A 27,452-nucleotide genomic window follows, 5' to 3' on the forward strand; every position below is an offset into this window, starting at 1 on the left:
GAGGGACCAGGGCCCGGAGTCACAAGTGTGTTTGAGTTGCCTTACAGGCAGCTACTGCAACAACCTAGTACACAACTCCAGAATATCCAGATCCTAGGCGAATGGAGCAGAGTCACAATCCTCCACTCTAGACAGACTCAAGCCGGAACCCTAGTTCAAGTATGGAAGCAACCATATAGGATAATTAGAAAAACTGGACTATATACCCAATAAAGTCTGTCAGAATGGTAAGCTATCACATGACAGATGGTAGTCAGAGCAGGAAGAGTTCGGTCTGGTGAAGACAAGACTAAATGGCCATCCCCAGCTGCTTTGTCATGAGGCAGATGCTAGGGTAGGAGTGAGTAATGGGGAGGCAGATGCCTGTCCACCTTGGGGTGCTTCATAAGAGCAGAGCAGTCAAATCCAGAGGGAGTCAAGTTGCCACTAGACTGGGTATTACACACAGAAAGACGAAAATGCTGAAGAAGGAAACTTTGTTCCAGATGGTGTGACCTTGAAGGCCTTTCTCTATCAGGAAGAGACACACTCCTCACACTCATGCACCACATCAATACACACACACACACACACACACACACACAAACATACACATGCAGCATACACACACACACACACACACACACACACCAAGATAAAATATAAGAGCAGCTACAAATGTAAGAAAGCAAAATGACCTATACTGTGTAAATGACAGCTGCACACAAATGCGAAGAAAAGGCTGAGCCAGATGTCTATGTGTCAGGTAATCATGACGGATCAATGTGGGCAGTAACGGATGGGACGACGCTCTGGGAGCCCAGTGACCCAGTGGAGAAGCAGAACAAATCAGCGAGCATTGGTTCCGAATATCTCTACTGAAGAGCACACTCCCTGCCCTCCTGACACAAGCCGGGTAAATACAGTGAGAATCCTGACTAGTTCACCCCTACACCAGCAGGCCCTCAGCGGTCTCCCAGGAACGAACTAGCTAGCCTTAGCTAGTAAAGGTCAGTAATCAGAAATGTTACTGAGCACCCAGATTTTCTCCTTCTCCATCTTTGCTACTAGGTTCAAGGTATAATCTAAAAGAGATCTCATAATCCCAAGTATTCTTGGTATCTGTTTCTGTAAGGAAGGTTAATTCCTTTTTCAGAAAAAAAAGGACATCTTTTTTAGAATAACATTCATCATGTTCATCATGAAGCATTTTATTCTTTGGTTCTGGGGATGTGGAGGACGAGCAAATTAATTTGTCATCTTTTAGCTGCAGGAGCTGCTCCTTCTGCTTCCAACATCATTGATCTCTGACACAGGTGGGAGCCAGACAGACATAAATGGCATTTGGTGTTTAAGCTCGTCGACTGAGGTCCTAGAGGACACACACAGGGACTGTCCCATGGCCACGCTATGCCAGTTTTCAGTTCTCATGTCCCTTGCTCATTCCTAGAGGACTCTTACTTCTCAAGTCTGGGTTGCCTGGCCTGAGCAAGCAATCTCAGCACACTTCTCACTCTGCTCCAAGACAGCATCTGCAGATGTTTGGTAAACACCCACACGCAGCCTCTGCTGAGTTGCAGTCTTGGAATAAGGCCAGGTCAATAGTTTAAAGTCTTCCCAGGGATGCAGCCAGGGCTGCAAATGGCTTGAAGACATGGAACACCTGCTAAAGTTGGAGAATCTACCTCCTAACTGGTTTTAGATCCTGAGACCTCTTCCTTTGATCAAAACACAATCATTAGATCCTTAAATCATTATTTCACAGTAGGTGTCAAAAGCAACCCAGCAGAGCATGAAGGCTGGGCCTGGGAGGGGGAGGTGGGGGAGAGACGACAATCAAAACCCATCACAAGGACTCTGTGAACACTAGCTCTGAATATCCTGAACCACAGAAGCCAATCCATCCTAGAAGTTCCCTGAACACCAGCCCTTTTCAAATCACTAATAGAGCTTTCTAATATTCGGAGGATTCCACTCTACCTGCAAGATTCTGACTGAGTACTGCGAAGGGCCCTACAGCCATCTTAATGTAGAACTATTAAGAATGGGGGCTTTATCTGCCCTCAGCAAGCCAAATCTAGCCATGTGCTGGGGTATAAGTCTATCAACATGGAAGAAAGACTTCTCCAGAAGCTCTGCGTACCTTTAGCCTAATGGTGCCTCCTTCTTTCCTTCCTTCCTTCTTTCCTTCCTTCCTTCCTTCCTTCCCTCTTTCTTTCTTTCTTTCTTTCTTTTTTTTCTTTTTGGTTTTTGAGACAGCGTTTCTCTGTAGCTTTGGAGCCTGTCCTGGAACTAGCTCTTGTAGACCAGGCTGGCCTCAAACTCACAGAGTTCTGCCTGCCTTTGCCTCCTGAGTGCTAGGATTAAAATGGCATGCACCACCACTGCCCAGCTTGACACTTCTTATTAATGCCCTAAGACAATGGAAGAGCTATGCAACAGATTAGCGCTCCTTGCCCCGCGTCTTGAAAGGAGACAGTAATAGGAGGACAATAGTTATGTGCTCTTAATCCTAGCCCGTTTGAAAGGAGGCGAGACATGGAGTCAAACACCATTGTCCTGCCATCTAGGAAGCATAACAAAGACAACAGTTGGTGGCTAAGGGATGGGATGGTTTCCCACTTGGAATATGAACACAAAGATGCTACATATGTGGCTTTAGCAAGTACCTGTCGGTGAGGAAAACTGGGCATGTCCACCCCCAAATATATTATTTTCTATGTCACCAGATTATTACACATTTATAAATATACAAATGATATTTCAAAATTTAAAAGGACATGGAAGAAAATTTTTAATATATTTTTCAAATGTAACTAATTCAATCCTCAAAAACCTTCTGTACGTCAACAATTTGTAAAAAGCCACCCTCTGGCCTCTACCACCGGCTCTGATCTCTATGGTCTCAGGTGATGGTTCTCTCAAGCCACTTGCTAATCATAATCATGGGGTTCCAGAGATGGCTGCCCAACCTTTCAGATCAGCTCACCCATTGGTGATGATCGGGTGGGTGGTATGGCCCCAAGACGCTGCCACAGGGATGCCTGGGCACTCAAGTTCAGTTTCTCAGATCATAAAACTGAATGCTGTTCTTTCATGTATGACAATAAGCACGTTTAAGCATAGTTCTGTGCTCCCCTTGACAGATTAAAATCAGAATGGCAGAGCCAGGTCTAGTGGTATATGCAGGTATACCTGTAATATCAGCACCTAGGAGGCCTGTAGCAAGTTTAAAGATGGCCTCTGCGACACAGAGAACAGCCTGTCTAAACAAACAAAATCCCTGGAATTGTGGAAGTTACTTGTGGTTTCCAAGCAGGAGCTTACGAGAAAGGCTGCAAGAACTTCACAGAGCACACAGAACTGGTGAACCATAGACGGCTCTTCACTCACTAGACTCAAGGTAACATCAGCTTTGGGGTTAACAATCAAGAGGTCCTATGAAGTACAGCAATTTACTCTGAATTAGAACATTTCATCCTGGAAAGAAACTGTTTACAACCCAGGAACTAAGTAAACTCACAAGTCTCATGAATTTCCTGAAATTTACAAGATTCTCAAGGGCCCATCCCTGGGCTCTATAAACAGTAGTAATCACTAAGGAGAGAACACTCTCAAAACTGTGAGCTTCCAGGCAGCTCCAGGGACACATCTTTTGTGAACTGTCACTCAAACTGGGGTGAGCTTTTGGAGCTGCAGCTGCCTTTGAGTCGTCCATGGTCCTGTAAGCAACCTCTCACCGATATGCCTACAGGTGCCCCAATAAACCCACTGTTTCACTAAGCTAGGCTTAGGTGGAATCATTTCTTCGGTCTGCAATAGGTGTTTTATCTGGGGGTAAGCACGTCTCCTCCAGGAAAAGTCATGGAATGCCAATCCAGCTTTGAATTCTCCTCCCAGCACCACCTCCCCAAGGACGCTGTGCTATCATGGCAAATACTGCCACCACCACGCCTTATACTCAATGAATGCCCTGGGCTAGGAGCCACTCTAAACGCTTGTAGTTATCAGCCTGTTTAATCAGAAGTCTCATCAGCTAGACACTGCACCTCTTTTCTACTGACAAAGCTGTGCCAGTGAGCACAGTGAGGAGAAGCTGCAGAGCCTGGTCATCACCCCACCACACTGGACCCCTCGCAACACCCCCCCCCACACACACACTGCCCTGTTCTGAGAAACCAGCTATTATTCCTGTCCTTGGGACTTTGGATTTGGCCACCTTGCTTCATACATTTTCCTTGGCTCCCGCACTCGGGCATGTCAGCGCACACGGTTGGCAGCTGCTCTGCCTTCTGGGATACAAAGGTGCAAATATGCAGCTGAGAAAGAAAAAGAGTGGTTACCGTGGCGTGAAAGGCATTGCTGTGATAGAATAGAAACGCCACCCCATCCTGTAAGACGTCAGTTTCTATTAGCTGTTTTCACCGAAAACCGTTTCTGACACCGTGAGAAATGAAATCTTGCTTACATGTCGCCACCACTATTCATTTCAGAGAAGCACAGGGGTGACAAGCTCGACTCTGACACCTGAAAAGGGCTATGTGATGAGGACAGTATGAAATAAACTCAAGAGCTCAAGAGCCCACCTCTGTGGGGCACAGTCCAGCACGGGGCAACGTCACGCCACACGGGTGAACCCTTTTGTGCCTTACAGCTGAGAAGGCACACACATGTGTGCACAGAGGAGTGTGCACACATACATGCGCGCGTGTGTGTGCGCATACACACACACACGTGTGCTCAAAAGGGCAGCTGAAGCACAAGCATCTCACCAGGTGGACATTGGACGCTGACTGGGGACTGTGCTGTTGCACCTGCTCAAGACACAAGCCAGAGCACAGCTGACCAAACTAGCAAACACACAGGCTTCAGCAGACTTTAGATTAACTTCCTGACTCACATCTTGTTCTATGTAATTAAATGAATATTTGGAAACTAACTAGCAACTAACTAGTTGGTCCCTCCATTAGGAACTCATAAAGATTAACATATTTTTGTGTGCACGTGTGGTTTCTGTATCAAGCTAGAAAGGTCATATTTGGGGCAAAACTCAGAATGTAAGAGGATACACTCAAGGAATTATAGCAAGTTCAGCGGCATGCGCCTCCTGACACACACACATGGGGAGAGGGTAGAAAGTGGGGGAGAGAACAGAGGTGCATGGGATAAGGGCAGCAAATCTTAAGGTGGTTAGAATTTTAGAATTTCCAATGACAGAAAGTGGCCCCATGATTACTTGGAGCTGATAGGGTGGATCTGATCTCAGGGAAAATTTGAGAGTAAAGGAGGTGTTATCTTGATTGTGGTGATGATTACATGAGTTGGACATACAAGTCAGAATATGTCACACTAGATACCTGATATGTCTATCAGGTATCATTTTATGTGGACATCACTTCCCATCATTTAAGACTAACTGAAGTTGTAACATCTACAGTCCTTGAGCATGGGCACCGTAAAGAGGGGACACAAGTTTACACATTACAAACGTACTGAAAATCAATACAAAATGACTGCCTAAAGTAAACACATTGTGTCTTCTTTCCCAGAAACCCAGTGGAGGAAGGAACTTGGCTCATTCAGAAAACCACAACTAGTGTCCAGATGAGGAAAAGGGATGCCTCTGAGATACCGGTGGGGACAACTACACAGCACTTAGAGGTCCTTGCTGGACACACTGTCTGGCATTCTCAGGTAGTCATGGCTGCAGGCTCTTTTCTAGCCAGCTATAGTGCTCCACGTACAGTACCGATTACGAGTGAAGTCTCTCCTAAGTGTATGATTTCCATTCCGGATTTTACATCACGAAGGAGGCACTGCAAACATGTCACTGTTACAGAATATTCACGCCCTTTTAGGGGGATCAGCACACAGTGCAACACTCAGGGCATGGCTTTAAAATCATACACAACGTCAGAAAAGAAATAAAGAGCTGCTCCGAGGTCTAGCATGTGGCATGCCACCTGCATCATGTGTCCGTGCATCCACTGCACGTCACATGCAATGACAGAAAGGCAAATAAACCGCCATGCAAAGCTCAGCATCCGCCAAGTCAGCGTTCCATGTTCCTATGAAATTCAGCCAATCTGTGCTGCCTACTTACCAAGCTCACAGGCAACAATAGTCAGCGATGGGATTGTCACCTTTAATGGGTAGGTCACAAAGCTATGATAGACAGCTGTCAATGACTCCTCCTAACTTCTCATTGGACCTCATTGGACCTGATTGTCTCAGAGGCAAGAACTGTGCTCTCCTTAAAAGAGGATGACCCTAAGCCATGGAGGGCAGGGACAGAGGAGTATCCATCAACACGTAGCACCAAGATCACAGGAGGGAAGCCTAGATCTTCATGCACACAGATGACCCACAGAGAAGCCAAACATATCCCTGCCTTGGTCCACCAAAAACGTTCTCACAGAGAGAAGACAAAGGCTCCACTGGGAAGCATTTCATATCCCAGACTTCCAGGAACCACAACAAAGAATCCACTAAAGATTAAAAAAAAAAGCAAAGCAACATATTGTTCAATTTACAAGCTGATCTCAAAGCAAGCTGTGAATCTGGTTTACTGGTAATTGTGCCAATTTCTCTTTTTTTTTCTTTTTCTCAAAACATCTCAAGTTCTACAAAATCAGGAGCTAAAAGAGATACTGGCACGCCCCAAGCCTATTCTCATGTACACAAGAGTACTCTACCTCAATGACTACAAACTTGCCAGTTCTGTTACTTCTACCCCAGAGATGGAGCGTGTGTAGCTTTCCTTCCTTCCTTTCCCATTAGACCTTTATTGTGCAGAAAGGAGCCAAGCTGCCAGCTTTTGACAACCAGTGACAATGAAGGGGTCTCCCATCTCCACTGATGCCCCCATCCTGAAAAGCCCTCCTTTCTGGTTATCACACGGAGCTAGCTTTAGCTTTTTACTGGGGACATGTTTCTCATTATAACCACTTATTTTTACTGGGTTCCTCTGGAAGGTTTTCCCATTCTCTTTGCACTGTGGGAACCCAAGCTAACCAAGATGTTTCTTCTCAAAAGCCCGAACTAGAACTGAGAGATGGGTGGAGACAGCTACACAGCACTCAGAGGTCCTTGCTGGACATGCTGTCTGGCATTCTTATGCCACGTAGTCACGGCTGTGAGCTCTTTTCTAACCAGCTATAGTGCTCCACGCAAAATAATGGCTACTAGTGAAGTCTCTCCTCGTATATGATTTCCATTCCGGATTTAACATCACAAAGGAAGCACCTTGAACTACTGTTTTCAGTGAGCACAGGATTTCCCCTTTATGGGCTCCATCTTCAGGATGGTGAAGCTCCCGCTGGGCAAGAGTGAGCTCCATTGTCAGGAATCATGCCACTGGTACATGCAGCTGCTCTTCCCACCCCTGAGTTCCAGGCAATGGCAACTCCATCTTTCATTATTAGTCACGCCTTGGCAGCACTGAAGAGACAGATGGGGAGTGTGGGTGTTCAATGGCCTTGGCTACCTGAGCACACAGACTTGCTTTGCAGCGCTCCTATTCATTTTAGGAAAGCGACTCAAAAAAAACACAACAGCTTTTCAAACGACTCATACCCAGCCAGCTCAGAGAGATGGCCACTCCCACCAACGAGGCTGGGCAATGCACCAAACTAAACTCACTGTAGAACCCATGGTACTTCAGAACCACTGAGGGGAAAGATCCAGCTCAAAACCTTCATTGTGGCCTTGAGGATCAAAGTCTGTTCTGTTTAGCAAACTTATGGGAGGAATCAATGGACATCTGAGCAGGTGGCATTCTTCTTGGCTAACACAGGCTGTGGGCAAACCCACTTCGCTTGGATTCAACTTCAACCCATCTGATTAAAGACCCTGGAGCATTGTCTGACCCATGTCACAGGAGTAATGAATCTTGTGAGAAACAAATATACCAGTGTGTCAATTGTTACTACCCATGCTTGAGCAACAATCACGTACCCTGGGGTTAAGTGTGAGTGACATAAAAAATAACGCAGAGCCACAGTCTCACACTTAATTCTCTGCTGTCTGCTCATTCTGCATAGGTCGGGAGGTAACTCACGACAAAACAAGTTATTTCTACAACAAAAGAATCTCCTCATGAGAAAGCATTCTTATCCTTGGTAATGGCACAGTAGTGACGAAGGAGAAGATCGTTATGAAACAGGACCCACCAGAGAGAAGCACATACATCGCATCGTGTTCTTATCCAATCAACAAAAACATCCCAATTGCTCTAGGCCAGTGTTTCACAAACAGTGCTACACAGAACATTGATCCCCCGAGAGTATCTTTGAAAACAGTTTTGTGCCTAAATATGATTTGTAAGCCCAGCAAAACACAGCCCATTGGTGGAGACTCGGAATGCATCCAGAAAGACTCTGAGAAGCTCTGCTGTGAAGATGTTCGACTTTCTGGTTAACTCAGTAATCCCCACATTCATCCAATCATCTATTCACCTCTTTAACTGAATGCCTTGCTTACTTCAATGACCAGAGACCTCCACGGTCCAGCCTGGGCTCACCTCTGTAACTCCCAACACTATGGACCACGATGAAGCTAAAACCTGCCTGCAAACTGTGCTCGGAATGTGCCTTTGTTCCTAATGACTTTCTCAATACACACGCATGCATGCACACATGCGCGTGTGCACACAGACATACACACCACTCACATACCACTTTCTGGTGATTTTTTCTTGTCCCTCAAACTGCAACCCTGATGTCTCAGTCAGTAAAGCACAAGGATGTGAGTTTGGATTCCCAGGGGCTACATAAAAACTTGCAAATGGCAACATGTGCCGGCGATCCCAGCACTGGGAAGGTGGAGAGGATTCCTGGGATTGGACAGACCAACAATCAGTAATTCTGGTTCAATAAGAGACATCTCAAAAAATAAGGTGGAGAATAACTGAGGGACACACCCACTGTCTACTTCCGGTCTTTGCATACATGTGTGCACTATGTAGACACATGCACACATGCAAGAAAACTGATAAGCTACATCTTCTTCATTTGCCGACTCTTGACATTTTGTTTCAATGGAATTTAAAATATATGGTTCTGGGAGTCTCTGCTCTTTCAGTGGCCATGTTTTCAAGGCTCATACATGGAGTAGCATGTACATTAGTTCTTTGTTCCTTTTCATGGCCATGTAACATCCATTATATGGAAAGTCTTCACTGAGCGATAAACATCTACACTGTTTTTAGCCGGAACATTTATAAATTTGTGGGTATATTTTTATTTATCTTGGGGATATACTCCAGAATTGGACTGTGAGGCCATATAGGAACGTTAGTTTTTCACCACAGTGGCTACAGTGAACCACACTTCATGAGCAGAGTGTTATAACCCCGGTTCCTCCACATCCTGCCTGACTCCTGCATGACTCTGATTCCGGCACTTCAACAAGAGTCTTGCAGTGATCTCGTCACCTTGTGTCTGATGCTCCTCTTCTGAGGGGACGTCAAGCTAGTTCACCTGCCTTCCCAGCTGCCTTCCTTCTCACTCCCTGCATCAAAGCGATTCTTCCGGACCAGATGAAACCCGAATGTTCTTGGTGTGTTTGCAACCTTGGCTCAAAACTCAATTCAAATGACAGTGTTTGCTTTTCTTTTCTTTTTCTAGTTTCTAGGTATTCCTACTTTCCACAGGAAAGAGGTTTGGGTCTACCTGTGTTTCCCCCCCCCCCAATTGTGAGGTCCCTGGGAGAGGAGACAAGTATTACCTCAGCTGCCATGTGGAGTCTACCAAAAAATTTGTACTTCATACAATGTGTGTGTGTGTGTTATGGGGGATGTTAGGGTAATCACATTTGCTGAAAGCAGTCAACATGTTGAAAGCAATCTTAAAACAAATATCCCATAAGTGTTGTAAACAACATGTGTTATAGGATGATAATCTGTTAGCGGTTTGAGGTGCTAGTCTGGGTCAGTTGGGGTCAGTGAAGTGGCCTGTTCCCCTGTAAGACTCTGTCACATATCATATGTAAAGAGTCCCTCATTTCTTTCCCATGTCACATTTTCTGTGCTGTTCAATAAAGAAAGAGCAAATCCCTTTGTTAGGGACAAGCATGTACATAGAAACAGAACAGACACATACAACAGACATTTGACAGACAGTCCAGCAACAACAAACTACAGACAGAGAACACAGGAGAGGCAAGTGACAGATTAAAGTCTGGGTTTGCTCCTGGTCAGACTAATCCAAGAGGAACTATCTGCCTTTGTTTTTTAACACAACGTCAGTATGAAATCTTTGAAGACATGCAGCAGCTTCTGGAATTCCTAAGTGTGACTGGCCCAGTCGATGATGTCCATGAAAGAACAAGGTGAGAGATTGTCTATCGCTCTGCCTGCCGTCTGAACTCTGTTTGTTAAGACAGTCCAGCACCAAAAGATATGCAGCAGCTTCTGGAATTCCTAAGTGTGACTGGCCCAGTCGATGATGTCCATGAAAGAACAAGGTGAGAGATTGTCTATCGCTCTGCCTGCCGTCTGAACTCTGTTTGTTAAGACAGTCCAGCACCGTAAAACCCCAACCTTCTGGTTCACAGCCATAAAGAACCATCCTTCAGAAAAGGACAGACCTTCATCATCCTCACACAAAGCAAGTCCTCAAGCACAGTCCTCAGGCCTCTCTCAACTGCAACACACAAAGAACTCCACAGTGACCCACACAGGGCTGTGTGGTGGCTCACACATCAACCCCACCATCTTCCCTAAACAGCTGCGAGGAGGTATGTATCAATAAGCAGGCAGGTAAGCTGTGTCTGAATCAAGTCCTGGGAGGTGAATTTGGTGCTTGGTGTGTGTTATCACATTAGATAGGGCAAAGGTGACAGTTACTACATTTTGAATACATAATTATAGGTCATTACTTATTACACTTTTTGGCTCTCTATCATTTAGAATGAGTGAGTATAGTCGCTCTCTCTAGTGAAGGAGATTTTCATGTGCTGATCTGTACAAACGATGAAACACTATAAGTTAGTAAGGAGCCCCATAAAAGTCCTCCCTCAAGGAAGATTTAATTGAGCTACATTTCTACGGTGAAATTCATTACAGCATAGACCCCTTGGAGTAGGAGTCTCCTCCCACGAAATCACCTACTCCTCCAAAGCTCATCTCCCCAAAGGACATTGTGATGATGGGGCCCTCAATGAAGACACTCGAATTGTGGCAGGAAATATTCAATCCACAAGAATCCAGAACCATATAACTAACTGGGAAATGCATTTCCTACAGACACTGATAAAATATCTTCTTCTCCTTGAGTCTGCATAGTTTTAGAGCACCAGGAAGTCCCCTCTATGATGACACAGATCCACACCTATTATTCAGAAAGAGAGAGAGAGAGAGAGAGAGAGAGAGAGGAAGAAGGAGGAGGAGGAGAAGAAGAAGAGGAGGAGGAGGAGGAGAAGAGGAAGAGGAGGAGGAGGAGAAGGAGGAGGAGGAAAAGGAAGGGGGAGGGGAAGAGGGAGAGGGAGAGGGAGAGCGAGAGCGAGAGCGAGAGCGAGAGAGAGAGAGAGAGAGAGAGAGCACTGCTCAGGCACCCAAACAGAATTCTACTTTCAGGCTAGGCTAAATAAAACCTGAAAAGCACCAAATCCAGCTGTTCACATGCAGTTCTCATTTCCACCCGCAACACTTGCTACCTCAAGAAGCTGTCAAGGAGTCCTTGCTTCTTCAAGAGTCTCCGGTGAGAGGATGTGGATTGGGCTTCACCAAATGAATGGTGATGCCATGAAATGGTTCTATTACATCAGCAAGGGAGGAAAGAAAGCCAAGACGCAGTCAGGGAGAGATAAAGGCAGGGGATTATTGCTCAAACATGAAATAAATCTAAGCAAGCCCTGTTCTCCAGGTACACACAGACAAGAGAGAGACCAGAGGGACCAGAATCCTGGGCAGCTTTGTTTGCAAGAGGGGTTTCAAGTCCCAGTCTCTCCACCCTTTGAGTAAAAACAGTCAAGCAAAGTAGACATGTCCCTTCGTGCACCTCTCTTGGGGAACTGCTGAGCTGAGGTGCCTCTTACCTGGCCATCTGCTTGTAGGCTTCTTCTGCCACAGCAAAGATGTGGGGGTCCATGTCACCCATATTTTGGCCACTGTAGGCATAGATGACATCTTGTCCATAGATTGGAAGCTGCTCATATGGGTTGATGGCCACAAGCACGATACCTGTGAACAGACAGGACATCTGCCTGAAGAACCATTCTCATGGACTACAGAAGACGACCTGGAGGAGGGGGGAGTGTGTGTGTGTGTGGCCAACTGACTACAGAAAAAATTATCCCTGAGCTGCCATGGTAGGCCCATGAGGTGGAAAGAATGAACAGGACACGGTCCAGGTCTCAGGCTGTCCCACAGGAATGTCACAGACACACTACCGCTCACAAGTACTCAACAGCTGACTTCATACAGTAGACACAAGTATTGTAGGACCAGAGAGAAAAGGATGTTTAACTTAAACACCCAAGAATTAAAATCTGGAAAAGATATTTTTCCTCATTTATATATGAGCTATTTAAACAAAAATATAAATTTGAGGACAACATAATTTATCTCTCTTAAAGTCTAATCAACATACACATGGACTTGGAATATTCTCAAACAGCTGTTGGAGAGAAGGAAGCCCAGAGCAGGGTACTACATGGGAGCCTCTGTGTTTCCTCTCTATTAGATCCCACTCACATCCTGGCCTCTGAGTCTCCCAAGGTCTGTACTGCAGTGGACTGAATCATGCTGACTGAGTGAGGAGGAAATCCTGCTAAGGTTTTAAACCTCTTGTGTGGATAGGTGAGACAAGTTGATCACTGAGAATGTACAAAGGAAAAAAAGAAAATCACATCTTCAAGACATGATAGTGATATGTCTTTTGTTCTTTCCCATGAGATTGCCTCCCATGGACTAAGGAACAAAGGTAAATGATTTCCAGCCATCCTGGAAAGAGGCAGAGGGAACTGCCATGATGAGAAGTCCCCTGTGGTGTGCTCCCTCCTAGTGGTCAAGTGGGAAGAGAGACACATGCATGTCCCCTCTCAATAGGACTGGAAAATAAGCAAACAAAAACAGCACAGAAGGATTGGAGTCCTGAGAAGCCCCACCGAGGCTAATCACTTGGAGAACACTCTTAGGAGTAGCCATACGCGCTCTTCTGTTTCTCAGAGGGTTCAATTTAACTCAGATGATGCTCAGATAAAAATTTAATCTCATGTCCTGAGGTCACCTATTTTCCCAAAACACTGTAGGCCCCCCAGAGCAGAGAGGAACACTTCCACAATTACTGCAGTGTAATCTGGGTGTCACTGGGTTCTGTTGAGAGCTGATGGGACACTGGATCAGCTGAAGAAGCTCTGTTCTGTACAGACACCAAGGCAACCCCAGGGGTATTCCCTGAGACTGGAAAACTGATGGCCATGCAGCCTTTCTTCCTGGAAAGTGAAGCTTTGCAACAGCTTCATGTTTGAAAGATCCCCCCGCCCCGCCCTGAGTTTCTGATAATTGATATTTTTTCTAAATTAACATTTACTACGAGTTGGGAGTAAAGGAATTTCTTAAAACAATCCCTTCTCGGCACCAAAACCTACAAAGCAGCTCATCCAGGCTAAGTAGCCAACCCCCCAGGGTCAAGTGGAATAGAAAACTAGAAAAGATCCTGGGCACCTGAGCTGTCACTGCAGCCACAATGAGGGCAAGATCGTCAGGACAATACCTCAGACATCCCACCCATAGTCTGGTTCTACCAGACACTGCTAGAATGTTCTGTTCTCGACACACTCTAAATAACAGTCAAAGGCAGAGACACGGTGAAGGAAGGAGGGAGAGAGAGAGAATATATCAAACTTTGGGCTATGCACACAGAAATTGCAAGGACATTGATTTTAGGACTTTCTGATTAAGCATTTGTTATTGATTTTGCATATTACTTGAACAAAATCTTTAGGCACCACGTTTTTACCAGGGCAGTGAGAACATCCGTGAGGAAGACGGCCAGTTCAAGCTGGGGTCAACAAAATCCCTGCGGTACACATGCTTCAGTGAGGAGGGCATGTTTCAGAGCCAGATTATCACAGTGGATTTGCTCTTCTACCAACCACAAGCAAGAACTAAACCAACTTCCCCAGCAGCTATGGCCACTTCTCTGGAGGAGCTGTTATTAACACCAACCCACTAACCATAAACCTCCATGGGTCTCATATGAAATGGTCATATGCCTGAGAGCTGCCAAGGTTCTTAATGTTTGAGCTTTCTAAGAGCTGGCTAAAGATGACACACCCACCCTCAGCAGGTGCCCCCACTTACCACAATAAGTGTAGATGTGGTTGGACTCCAGGAAACGGACCTTTAAGTTATGCAGAACGGCAGGCTCATGGAGATGACTGAGGGCAGTCAGGTCATTTTCTCCGACTAAGATATCTGGATTCCGTAAGAATGGCACCTGGTTTTTCTGGACATCAATTGGGTATTCCAGAATCTAGTGACAAGCAAGCAGTAGAAACAAAAGAGCAAAGCATTTAGCCTATATTTGGTGTCCCACCTCTATGGCTAGGATCACTATCCTAGCAAAATGATGACAGAAAGATAAGTAATATTCTAAAGAAGACAAGATGTACGCAATACCTATGATTCCCACAAGACACCAGGCCACATGGAACTTTGGTTACATAATCCCAGCACATCAAATACAAAAGACTGACACAGGAACTGAGGAGGAACAACCAGATTTAAGGGTAGTCAGCTTCTTGGTGAAGATAACACTGGACTGTCCATTCTGTTTAACATGGGAGGGCACTTCCCAGCTAGCAGACCTCCTAGGCTGGCCTCATTTCCTGCAGCTGCTTCTTTATTAGTTCTGTCTGTTTTCTTTTAATTAAATTTCTTCCATATATTTTGATCATGTTTTTGCCCTTCTAACTCCCCCCAGAACCTGCTCACCTCCCCACCTAGCCAACTTAAAACACACGTGCTCTAATTCTCTAAAAAACAAACAAGCCGGGGTGGTGGCACACACCTTTAATCCCAGCACTCGGGAAGGCAGAGGCATTTGGATCTCTGTGAGTTCAATGCCAGCCTGGTCTACAAGAGCTAGTTCCAGAACAGGCTCCAAAAAGCTAAAAACCAAAAAATAAAAATAAAACAACACTCAAATTAACAACAACAACAAAAAAACCCTTTAAGATAAAAAAAAATGCCCAAAGAAAACAAAAGCCCATTAAAAGAAAAATCCACTGAGTGTGTTTTGCATTGGCCAACTACCAATAGGCATGGGATGTGGTTGACGTGCCCAGTGACATTCCACTGAAGCAAGCAGTGGGTATCAGTTATAAGTAGCTTCTTGGTTAGGGGTGGACTCTGTGTCCACGTCCCCTCTAGTGTTTCCTTACTGACTCTGTCTGGCTACCCATATGCTCACTCTCTTGTTTGGAGTATCCTGCCATTGATGCCCTGCCTGTGTAACCAGCTTCAAGACGTGCACCGCTTGCTCCACAGCCTATCCACAAGTTCAGTAGGAATCTGAGCTGGGTCTGTGTAATTTGGGTGTTGGACTGTTTATCCAAAGGTCACATCTCAGGTGCAGGATGACAGTTTGGTTGTCTTGTTTGGCTCAGGATTTGAACTGAGAGCTCAAAAAATATTTGACAGAGCACATGGATGTATATGTAATTTACTAAAAACAGTTTAAAAGTGCGATATTTGAACATTTAAACAAGAGTTGATAACTGTAAGTTTTCTGAATAAAATGCCCAAGATCTTCAGTTTCTGAAGAGAAACGATTTGCTTGGATTTAGGATTTTGGGAGGTTTCCGGCATGACCACTCCTTTTTGGCCTACAACAATGCAGATCCTTATGTCGGAGGATGAATGCCGGGGCGGGATTGCTCAGCCCAATGCAGACAGGATGGAGAGATGAAGGAGAAGGGGGTCAGGATGCCAACGCCTCTTCAAGGGCATGTCCCCAGCATCCCTTGTAATAAGCCTTCCTAAAGTTGACACCACTTCCTAACAGGGGCAGGAAGGCCTTGGACGTAGTATAGCTCACGGTATACTGGCTTTGGTCATCTGCTGAGTTAGTGGGATCATGTGACAGTGCCAGAACTCCCCCCCCTCGTCCCCCCCCTCCCCACTGGAGCGCTCATCCCACCCTGTCCTTCGATTATCAAACTGAAAAGCTTTAAACTCAGCCCAAAGTCCTCCCATCCCAGGGCAGAAACATGGGCTTTTCATCATTTCCAAGGTGATTCTTCTCTCAGAAGACCTTGCCAGCCAGGAAGAGACAATCACATATGAAATTTTGGAAGAATGTATCCACAGAGAAGCTAGTGGTTACAGAAAATTGATAAGGACTGAAATGCCTTGCACAGCTCAAGAGGTCAGAATTGCAAAGTCAGCACTCCAGGACATGCATTCCTCAGCTTGCAGGTGTCTGGGGGAGCAGGGAAGGGATACTTAAGAATCAATTTCTCTTTGCCATTGACAATAGGAACTTGAATTTAACACTGCTACTAACATTCTCAACTAATTCTGGCTTCAGGGGGTTTCACCAAGTGTTAGCAACCCCCTATAACATGACATATGAAGGATGACTTGCCATAGGGAACCAACTGCTCTTCGGGGTGCTCCTGCAGTGATGAGGCCACATGTTTAAAGCAAAGACGCCGCTTCCTTGCCCTGGCAGTGGGGTGGAGGTTGGACAGGCCTGCAATCAATTTTCTTCTTTGGATAGTTATTTAAATATTCAAAATAATAAAAGTGCTAGGTAGATTTAAAGCTGAACATCTGGATAATGGGATCACATCCTTTTGCCACATCTGGATAACAATATAACATCTTTTCGCCCCAGCCCACTTGGTTCAGCTTAGACAAATCACAGTGCAGAGAGAGCATGTCACTCTCTGCCAGTCTCCTGTCTCTACTGCAGCCTCCCACTCAAACAGGAACACAGGAAGGCCTCTAGGCTCTTCATACAAACTTAGTTGAAACACAGCCCAATGAAACTACAGAAGTAGGAAGTTTTCAGCCAGTAGAGGGCAGGAGTGGAGCAGTTTGCAAGGGAGGAGGGGAACTGGAGAGAGCCCTTGACCTGCACTGAGCTCTGCTCTGGTCAATGTACAGAGAGGCCTCACTCATCAACCCAAGGTTAGCATCCATGAAATGCCCAGCACCATCTAAAAGCAGAGAACCAGGCCAAGTATTAGCACACAAGCATGTTATAACCATCTTGACTCTAGAGAGGAGAAAAGACCGATGACATTATCCCTTTCTTCAGAGAAGTCACCATCTCCTCTCTGGCTGCCAAACAGAACATCTTACATTATGCGAAATGACCTAAGCCAGAGGGAAAAGCACCCATACCACATGCTGGTACTTGTACGAAGTACCTCGTGCAGCCACAGTCAAAGACAGACGGTGCACAGAAAAGGTGTGCAGTGGGGGTGGTCCCAGTTTGGCCACATGGAAGAAGAGCATGGTAACCATTAGAGTAGGGCAAATGCCGCTGAATTGCCCACTTAAAGACGGACCACACGGTTACATTTATTTCCCACAGCTTACTAGAAGACATAACTGAGCAAAAGTGGGAGGGGCATCTTAGATGAATGGTGAGAAGCCTGAGTACCTTATCAGAGGAGATCATTGGCAGTAAAGGTCCCGTCATGATCCTGGGGTTGGAATGCAGCTTTTCTAGTAGCAAATCTGGCCTACCTTCTTTGCCCTTTGCTTCTGCACTAAAACCATTTTACTTTGGGGGCTGGGAGGTCAGTGTGGCAGCACAGGATGGCATCAGCCTCAGGGGAATTGCTCTTTAAGCACTGAGCCTCCAACCATGCGGTGCTTGGGTCCCTGCTGCCAGTGCACACTGCCAGTCACTTTCAGGACCAGCTTCATGCCAGCCATAACCCATAGGCAACAGAGGAAGACTCATATGCTCAGAGCTGATGCTGATCTCCAGTTCCACAGTGACTGGTCTCACAGTCAGAGAGGAAGATCTGGGCCGTGGGCAGCTGCTGGGATTTATCATGCAGGGCCAAAGCTGTGTACAGCCAGGGACACAAGTGTCTGCTGTTTTAGCAACATGATAGATAATCCCTCCCTGCCTCAGTACAGCTTTGTAAAACACCCACCCACGTGAAAGGACCAGCTGAAATGAAATCTGTCGGAGTGGAAGGCACTCCGTTCAAGTGGGTGGACTAATTTCATTTTGTTTCGCATGTGGGGTGGGAAGTTACTCAACATGGCAAACAGGATTCCATCTGCTGACAGTTTTGCTCCTTCCTTCCAAACCAAGAGATGACTAACAAAGCCTGTCAGCTAGAGGGTGAAGGACACGCTGACACCAACTCAAATTCACCTGCCCCCATGTCATGCTCAAAGGGACATACTCGAATTCATAGAGAACCGGTTGGTGGTTAGAGAATGTTCAATCAACAGGTTGCTCAACCAACCATTTGGAGTGGGAAACAGAACAAAATGCTTTGAAGAATGAACAACAGCAAGGCAGTTAATAATTCACAGCCAACGGACACAATACAGACATTCCAGGCCCTGGAGTTCAGCACAAGCCTTCTGCCCACTCTATGACTGCCCCGCAGCACAGCTAACTGTCTCAACACCAATTCTTCATGATCATCCTACCACTGTGTTTAAAACCAGCCTCCCTGTATATACCCTGTATAAAATGGCTGCCTGTCCCCTCAGCCTTAAGTCACCTGAGTTCCAGGTTCACTGGCTTACCTTCCTTCCCTTATCCACATATAACACTGGAGTCTTGGGCACTGGACACACGTAGTTCCTACATGAACATCAGCCCACTGTTGGCCCAAGGTACCCTGAGCCCAGGCTCCCACCACCTGTTCCCTTCTGCTGATGCCACAACACAGCAGGCCTGTTCCCTTCACTCCAACATAAAGATGCTTGTCTCTGCTACCAGTGGACCTCCTAGTTGCTAACCCGAGTGGGCACTTATTTCTTAGGTGACATTCATGAAGCAGACTCATGGTTTGGCACTTTTCACAGGCACTGTCATCAACAGTAGCAAAAGAAGAATTTGGAGTTCAGAAGCTCCAATGGGCAGACACATTTAAGGCCATAACATCTCGGGTCCTCACCCTAAGGACCAGCACTTACTGTGTCATCTTCCAGTCTGAGCTGCAGGCTCTTATCCCCCTCTTTGTAGTCCTTGGTTAGCTCAGCCGAACGCCATACTTCATCTGGGTCAGGGATCCAGACCCTTGTGTACTGAAAGATGAGAAGGAAAGAGACTTAGACACAAAGCAAAGCATCCAACCCTTTAAGCCCATGTCAGCATCTATGAATCGTTTGTCGGGAGATTATTTCCCAGCAATATCCACATGCCAGGCTCCACTTTAAAGACACAAGATGATTCAGTATTATAAATAATAAATATTTCTTGGGATTAATTTACACCAGCACCCTCTCAATCTTAAGAGAATGTAACAGTGACATGAATACCCCACTGGGAAGTCAGCTGAGCACAGGCTTCATTCTAACTATGAAGGTTCCCCACCACCCTTTTAAAAGACATAAAACAAAAGGATGGGGCGACATGCTATAATTAACAAAATAATACTGGTCAAATTCAGGGAAGCAGAGCAAGACTTCCCAGCACGGTTTACACCACTCTGGTAGTCTATGTTCAGTGGAAGAGGCCAACGAATCACTTCGTTAAAGCACTGTTAATGGTATGAATCCAAAATATCTACTCATGTTCTAAATGATTTGGGGCCCTGGTGATGCTAAGCCATGGATCCTTTAGGAAGTTAGGCCTACCTTGAAAGTGTGATACTAGTGAATTAGTTAGGGGTTAGGGTTAGGGTTAGGGTTAGGGCTAGGGTTAGGATTGTTATGGTCATACCTGCCTCCATCCCCTGCCCTTATCCAACCACTGTCTTCTTGCTCTGCAGCTCACCATGATATAAACAGCCTCTACCACACAATCCTGCAGCTGTGGTCTCAACTTCTCTGCCATGCCACCTCTGTTATGATGACCGAGCTCTCTTAAAACTGTAAGCCAAGATGAATCTTTCCTTACTCAAGTTGCTTCTGTCAGGCTTCTTGTTACAGCCACACAAGTCAACTAACAAGAGAACCTTGAATAATCATCCACTCACAGGTCCTTGTATATTTTTAAAGCCACAAACAGTACAACATTCTCAGTCTCTCCAGCCCTGTCAATAAGTCATTCAGCCTGGTCTAGTCCTGGCAGGGGAGAATATAGCCATTCTTTGCAAGTGTTGACACAGGAGTGACCTTCAAGGATTATTGACCTGGTGACATGCTGCATAACGCAGAGAGCCTTGCAACCATCAAGTCTAGGTTAACCTCAGACCAAGTCAGTCAGGACCTGAGGTGACATGACGGTTCCTGAGGGGGGACTGAGCATTTGGCACACAGAATGGCAGCATCTAGAACCACTTCCATGGCTCCTCTTGTACTCTACACGGACGCCTGACAAACTGCTGTGTTGTTGCTGGGGAAGGGGATTGCTACAGGGTGTGTTTTAGGAGCCATCTGTATGTACATGTTTATTTACACTACGCTGTCACGTCACACAATATTCTTAACAAACCTAAAGGGCCTTTTGACTAAAGGTGTGTGTCTGACTCAGCATAACTCACGCATCAGCTCTCAGCCAGGCAGCTGCTGTGTGCTGTAACCAGTTGGTTTTCTTTGGGTTCTCCTTTATATTTTTTAAGCCCATATTTTGCTCCTAGCATACGCTGTCCTTTTATAAAAACCAAGATGCTGACGGCTGCTTCGTTTGTCTCTAATTCACCACTGAGGAAAGTGCTATGGCGACAGGATCAGAATATGACCCAAAAGAAAGCAAAGGTCAGTCCATCCTGGACATCCCAGCCCAAAGCTGACTCCCGTCATTTTTAACTTAACAAAGAAACAGATGCATAGAATCGTATTTTCTCTGCCTCGAGGCCCACCTTCCCATGTATTGACAGTACAGCAGACTGTATATAGCACAGTACGGTATAGTACAAAAGAACACACATAGTACCTCTGTCAATATTCCTCCTCCCCTCTAGCATTTCACTTAGCTTCTCCTCTGTCCTTTAAGCCCACCCAGTTCTCTCTGTCACCACATTCCCGCCAGGCAGTGCACCCAAAACTTCTGCTCACAACCAACCTTATCTAAGGGCAAGGAGGGCAAGGCCCCCAACTGTCGCACACAGTAGAGCAAGAAATAACTGAGAGGAGTGGGGGCAGCCTTGTAGAAGCCGAGCGGAGGTGAGAAGCCACTGCGTCTGGTCTCAGCTCGGTCCGTGACTCCTGTGGCCTTCAGCCTGCTGCCCACGTGCAGAGAACTCACTGTGTGGCTCCCTCTGTTCAGTTCTTCTTCTGGGTGAGTTTATCTTTCTACCCATGTAGCTTTCTCCTTGCTGAACAGAGCAGAAGTACCCAGTGGTCAGAAAATCACCTGTGCATTTCCTAGCATTGTGGGACCCTTGTGTTTCTCTGTTTGGCTCCTTTCTCCTTCGTGTGAGGGCTTCAGCATCTCTGTGAGCCAGAACCATGCTAGAAATGCAGAAGTTCAGCCTCTTCTCAGATCCAATCAAAACCTGCGTGGCCGTGTACTAACGTCTGTCCTGACAGCATGCGCTAAAACACCCTTGCTCATACAAAAGCATCAGCAAAGTACAGCAATGGCCACATCTGGCACTGTGCCTGCTTATGTACAACCCGTGAGTTAAAAATTGCCTGTAAACTCTAAACTGAGAGGATCAAAAGAACATGAGACATTTTACAAAAGGTTAATTTTGGTGTCCACAACTCCTGTTATTTCAGAACACAGACATGCTTACTCATTAACATATCTCTGACTAATTCACACTTCAATAGTTGAGCTGTCATGAATCCTATGGCCCAATGCCTAAAGTATGCAACATATGGCTTTGACAGGAGGGAGTGTCAATTCTGTTCTGTACTTGCTGCTTCCATGGACCAGACTGTCCATTCCCCACATGTAGATGTGGACAGGGTGCTGGTTCCGACACTTTTCATTGACCACTATCCCTCTACCTTTGACCTGCCATACTGAGTCTGTCTCTGATTGGCTTCCTTTCTGGGTTCACAGTCATTTCCTTCAAGTGAGTTTCATATCATTATTGCAAGAACTTCCAGATATATTACTTTGAATCTGTAGGAGCCAGTGGATGTTCCCAGTGATTAAGAAATGGAATGTATCTTACAGGGAAGCCCAGTTTTATCTAAAACATATTGCCCTGAGCACTATATAATTAATTACTGACATGAAAATCAACTGGCCAAGCTTCAGGAACCTATCTAGTAGGGCAGGTGGTGCCCATTAAAAACAGCTGAAGGAGTGATGGGATAATTCCTAAGGGAGGTAATAGTTACTTGGTCAATGCAGAAGAAGTGACAAGGGCGGGCAGGGAAAGTAAAGCTGGCTGAGAATGAAGGACCGGGCAGCTACAGTCTACTGTGGCTTTAGAAAGGCATTGCATATTCAGAGCCTATTAGGCAAACTTCAGCGTCAAATCCAGTAAACACTTGGCACCTAACTTGTGCCAGCTCTGTGCCACCTGCTGCCATAAATCTCTCCAGTCTCCCTCCAATAACAACCTGTGTGCTGTTTCTCCTCTGTTCTGAATGCAGGCTGGTCTCCCTGTGCCACCCGCCCCTTAGATTTATCCTCTGTGGGTTTTCCGCTTGAAGCTCCTACAAATTACTGAACAGGGTCATTCACCCAACATCATACTTAGCGCACACAACCAGTCGGCAATTTACAGCGCGTTCAAGGGTGGTTTAATGATACTCCAACTTTGCAGTCTAGCTTTGCAAACGCCGCCCCCCAACTTGCCCACATGACTTAAGGTAAAGCAGGGTCTCTGAAATATGCACAAAGTATTAACAGTACACACACACACCACCACCACCACCACCAACACAACAACAATAACAACAACAATGTAGAAACTGAAAAGGGAGAGACCAGTGCTACTGTAACTAGCGGGGACTCTCAGGAAGATAGCAGGTGTGACTGGAACATGTCCTCTCAGAGCGACACAAATGCTCTAAATCTAGACAGTGAATGTGCTAAATACAACTTAAATGGCTCCTTTTATATTCAGCTCATTGCTTCTCAATTAAAACAATGTGAGTATAAAACCTGGAGTAGAAAAAAACAGGAAAGAAAAAAAGGAAGCACGGGTAGGAGGAGAGCAAAAGAGGGGAATAGCAGGGTACAGGTGACTTGAAGAGGAAAGGGAGAAAAATGGGGAGATAAATACAGTGAGAATGTATGAAAAAGTTATAAGGAAGCATACTGTTATTTCCCTGCCTAAAATTGCATATGTATTATATGTAATTTTAGGTATGGAGATTGTGTGTGTGTGTGTGTGTACGCATGCATATACAACAGTTTAAAGGAAATCTTCCCATGTAGGCTGACAATGCTTCCTCTAAGGGCCATAGATTATCTAACAATCTAACAAAAATCCCAAGCATGAATCTCCACTTTGAGCTGTTGGTCAGTGTTGCCCAAGAGAGTCTCAAAATATTATGGGCTATTGCCCTTGGTTGCCCCCAGAGATGGGAGATTAAGTCCTTATTGCTCAAGATATCATGCACTGCAGATACAAGACTAGGCAGACCTGAGCTGGAATTGACCTGAAAGCCACCACCTCCCAAGGACTAGCTTTCATGGTACCAGAAAGAGCCATGCAGTCTTCCAAGGGAAAGGAGAAATGGTCTTCCCCAGAGAAAAGCCCCCAAACTGCTTATCTAATACCGAGTGGCCAGCCCAGAGTTTATATGCATATAGGAAACATTATAGACTGAGAATGTTGTATTTGTGTATTAAGGAATATACATGTGCGTATATATATATATACCTATATTTCTTATATATTCATATATAAATATATTTAGTTATATATAATATATTATATATATCAATAACTGGAGAGATCATGAATTTGAGAGTAGGGGGAGAAGTATAAGGGTTAGAGGGAGAAAAGAGAAGGGGTAAATGATGCAATTATAATTTTTAAGAATTACAAAAACCAAACAGCAACTCTCCCCCAAAGTCCACCCACTATTATACTACAGAGGGTCCAAAACCATGGTGTAGGTAAACCATCTATTTCCATGTGTTCTTACTACTATCCTGTAGGAAAACTCTATATATATATATACACACACATATATATATATATACATATACACATATATATATTCAAGAAACGTGTCTTCTTTTATGCATGTGTATGTGTGCCTGCCTGAGTTTGTGTGTACCAGATGTGTGCAGATGCCTGCAAAGGACGGAAGAGAGCATTGCATCCCCTGGAACTGGAGTTACGAGGTGGTTGTGAGTCATCATGTGGATGTGGAGAATCACAGTTCAGTCCTGCACAAAGCAGTGAACCCTCTGATCCATTGTATGAGCTAGAGACAGTTCTGAATTGAGTGTGTTGGAGGAGCTGGGGGACTGCACCCAGAGCCTGGAGTGTGCTAGATGAGTGTTTTACCACTGAGTCACCTCCAGCCTTCTGAGTTGCCTTTGTTTCTCAGACCTTTGAGAGAACTCCTCTCGGATCTAACCTGCTACTAACATTTTCGCTGTATGTAAGGCATCAGACTGTCAGAGGATAAGTTTACTCTGTATCCTAATAACAGAGTTACAGAATCATCATTACTGTATTTTAGCAATGCTTAGATCAGCTATGAATAGCAAATAAAATATTATTATAACCAAATAATAGGTGATTTGGGGAAAAGCCCATATATTAACCAGGGATGCCAACATCAAATGTTAAAGATCAACATAGAGTTGTCCTCTAGGCTTTTGCTCCTTGCCTCTGTCCCCAATGGCAGCTGAACTTGCAGCAAGAGAGTGGCTGCCTATGACAACAGTGCTCTGCTCTGGCTGCACATTACAACCACGTGGGAGCTTATTCATTCCCAAGCCAGGTAACACCCTACACTGTCTACATCAGCCTCTGGGGATAGGAATCTGGCAGTGTGGAGGTTTCCCAGATGAATCCAATGCACAAGCAACTTGAGAACCAGCAACCTGGGGGGTTTGTCTAAGTAACCACTTTGAGGGGCACAGAGCTCCTCATGTGTACAGAGGCAGCCTTTTGCCAGAATTCTCAACCAAAAGTTACAGGCAAACACAAACACAATGTCTGCAAGAGCACTCCATACACACATCACTAGGTAGCATGGCACCAAGGTAGCTGTCTGTGTTGTGGAATGTTGCGTTAATTGTGTAAAGGTGGGTTGCATTTGTTTCTGCTGTCTTTTTTAATGATGTAAAGAAAGGTGTATTGCATTTGTTTATGCTGCATTTGTTTAATTGTGAAAAGATGTGTTGCTGTTTCACCTTGCCTGCCTAAGGATTCTGATTGGTCTAATAAAAAGCTGAACGGCCAATAGGTAAGCTGAAGAAGGTTATGCAGGGCTGGCAGGCAGAGAGAATAAATAGAAGGAGGAATCTGGAGGAGAAGAGAATGAGGAAAAAGAGAGGGACATGCCTGGGGCTAGAAACCAGGCAGCTTACAGACAGACAGACAGACAGACAGACAGACAGATAGACAGACAGACAGACATAGAAACAGCAGTAAAGTAAGACATACAGAAGAAAGGTAAAAAGCCCCAAGGCAAAGCATAGATGAGGAGAGACAGGTTAAGTTACAAGAGCTAACCAGAAACAAGCATAAGCTAAGGCTGAACATTCATAACTAATAATACATCTCCTTGTCATGATTTGGGAGCTGCTTAGTGGCCCAAAAAGCCTGATGCATGTCTGTGCTCTCTAAGGCAGTTCAGTGGCCTGGACTTAACTACTGTCTTGAGTGAGCTGTTGCATAGGTTTGAGCACCATCCTCCTCAGATCAATAGGATGAAAACTGTATCTAATGTTCACTGTTGTGCGGAAAGTAGGATCCTGGTAGGACTCTAGATAGCACCACCAATTGGCAAAATAAGTCTGCTACTTCAATTATTGTCGTGTCTTCAGATCTCTGTACTTAAGCAGCTGAACGTTCCCTTACATTCAATAACTGGATCTAGATCTAGCCCCTTTTCACTCCAAAAACTGAGAGAAGTGATTCTCAGTGCTGGGTGAAGGATAATAACTATCTGCAGATTTTTTAAACACAAGGGCACTAACATTCACGTCCCACATTTGAATAATTAACTCTCTAGGGGGTAGATCCAGAGAATTATATTAGAACAAAACAAACAAAATCCCATACTAACTTTCCAAATGATGAATGAGCTCACACAATTACAATCGCTACTTTACTGAGCCTCAGAGCAAAGCAGAAACGTGCAGTCAGAGAACACTGGCATTTGAAGGATTCTCTTCCTGGCATTATTAATGCTATCCCCAGAGCCTAATGCTAAGGTAAATCACGTCAAGTCCTTGCATCATTTCATCTTGGCCTCAAATCCAAGTCAAGGAGGGTGGCGTTATAAACAGAAGAATCAGGATGGTTAGAATTGATAGACAATCTGCCCCAGCTTCTGAGAACTGAATGTGAGAGCAAAGACTCAGCCTCTGCTTCTAGGCCCCCTAGAGAAATATTGATCTTCTTGGGGAGGGGTCCGAATCCTGCTGGGTAGGTATTTATATGAACCAAGCGTCATGTATGACGGTGTCACATATGGAAACAAGAGTGAAGGTATCAAGGTAAGCCCCCAGGGAGTTTCTGACAGTTGGTGTGCAATGAAACCTTGGTCTAAAGCAAAACAATCTGGATTGTGCTCCCTAAGAAGAGCCAGAAAGGGGACAAATGGCTTAGCTTGGTAGCTGACTGCATTCTCTGCCTGTCCACTCCTGTGTTTGGGGGCCAAGTGCAGAAAGATCACCTGATTCTGACGTGCTGGTGCTGTAACTAAATACCACCCAGAGTCACTTAGCCCAGGCTGGGGGTGGGGACCTTCTAACAGAGTGGAACACACACACAGTCAGCAAACAACTGGCTTGGGACGTCTTAGATTTCTATTGCTGTGATCCAACACCAATCAAAAGCAATTTGGGGAGGAAAAAGCTTATTTCATCTTACACCTCCAGATAACACTCCGCCACTGAAGGAAACCCGGGCAGGAACTCAAGCAGGACAGGAACCTAGAGGCAGGAACTGATGCAGAGGCCATAGAAGAGGATTGTTTATCGGTTTGCCCCGCCTACTTTTTTTCTAGGACCACACTGGGCTGGGTCCTTCTACATCAATCAACAATGAAGAAAATTGTCCACAGGCCAATCTGGTGGACACAGTTTTTCAACTGAGATCCCCTATTCGCAAAAGAATGTCACTAGTGTTGAAACAGAAGCAGCCAGCATAAGGCATAAATTCTGTCGGGAGCCCAAAGAAAGAAAATTTGAGTGAATTAGCTTCCATTCCTCAAGGAGCACAGAAGCCAAATATCTCCAATTAAGGCAAGTCTGAGTTAGAGCACAGGACCTGGTAAA

The 27,452-nt window shown here is 45.3% G+C and overlaps 1 protein-coding gene across 4 annotated transcripts in view; it reads right to left on the minus strand.

The window, feature by feature from the left end:
- Positions 1–27,452, minus strand: part of Myo5b (myosin VB) — a 279,722-nt gene that overhangs the window by 151,119 nt on the left and 101,151 nt on the right. For all 4 annotated transcript variants that reach the window (XM_041639124.1, XM_041639122.1, XM_041639123.1 and 1 more), the window contains exons 2-4: positions 19,106–19,216; positions 14,285–14,456; positions 12,016–12,160 (exon numbers count right to left, since the gene is read on the minus strand). In XM_041639124.1, coding sequence (XP_041495058.1) covers positions 12,016–12,160; positions 14,285–14,456; positions 19,106–19,216 — 428 coding nt within the window. The remainder of the gene's footprint in view (positions 1–12,015; positions 12,161–14,284; positions 14,457–19,105; positions 19,217–27,452) is intronic.

Source organism: Microtus oregoni, unplaced genomic scaffold (assembly GCF_018167655.1).
Source record: "Microtus oregoni isolate MIOR12 unplaced genomic scaffold, Mior012 000057F_ref0000458, whole genome shotgun sequence".
NCBI lineage: Eukaryota > Metazoa > Chordata > Mammalia > Rodentia > Cricetidae > Microtus > Microtus oregoni.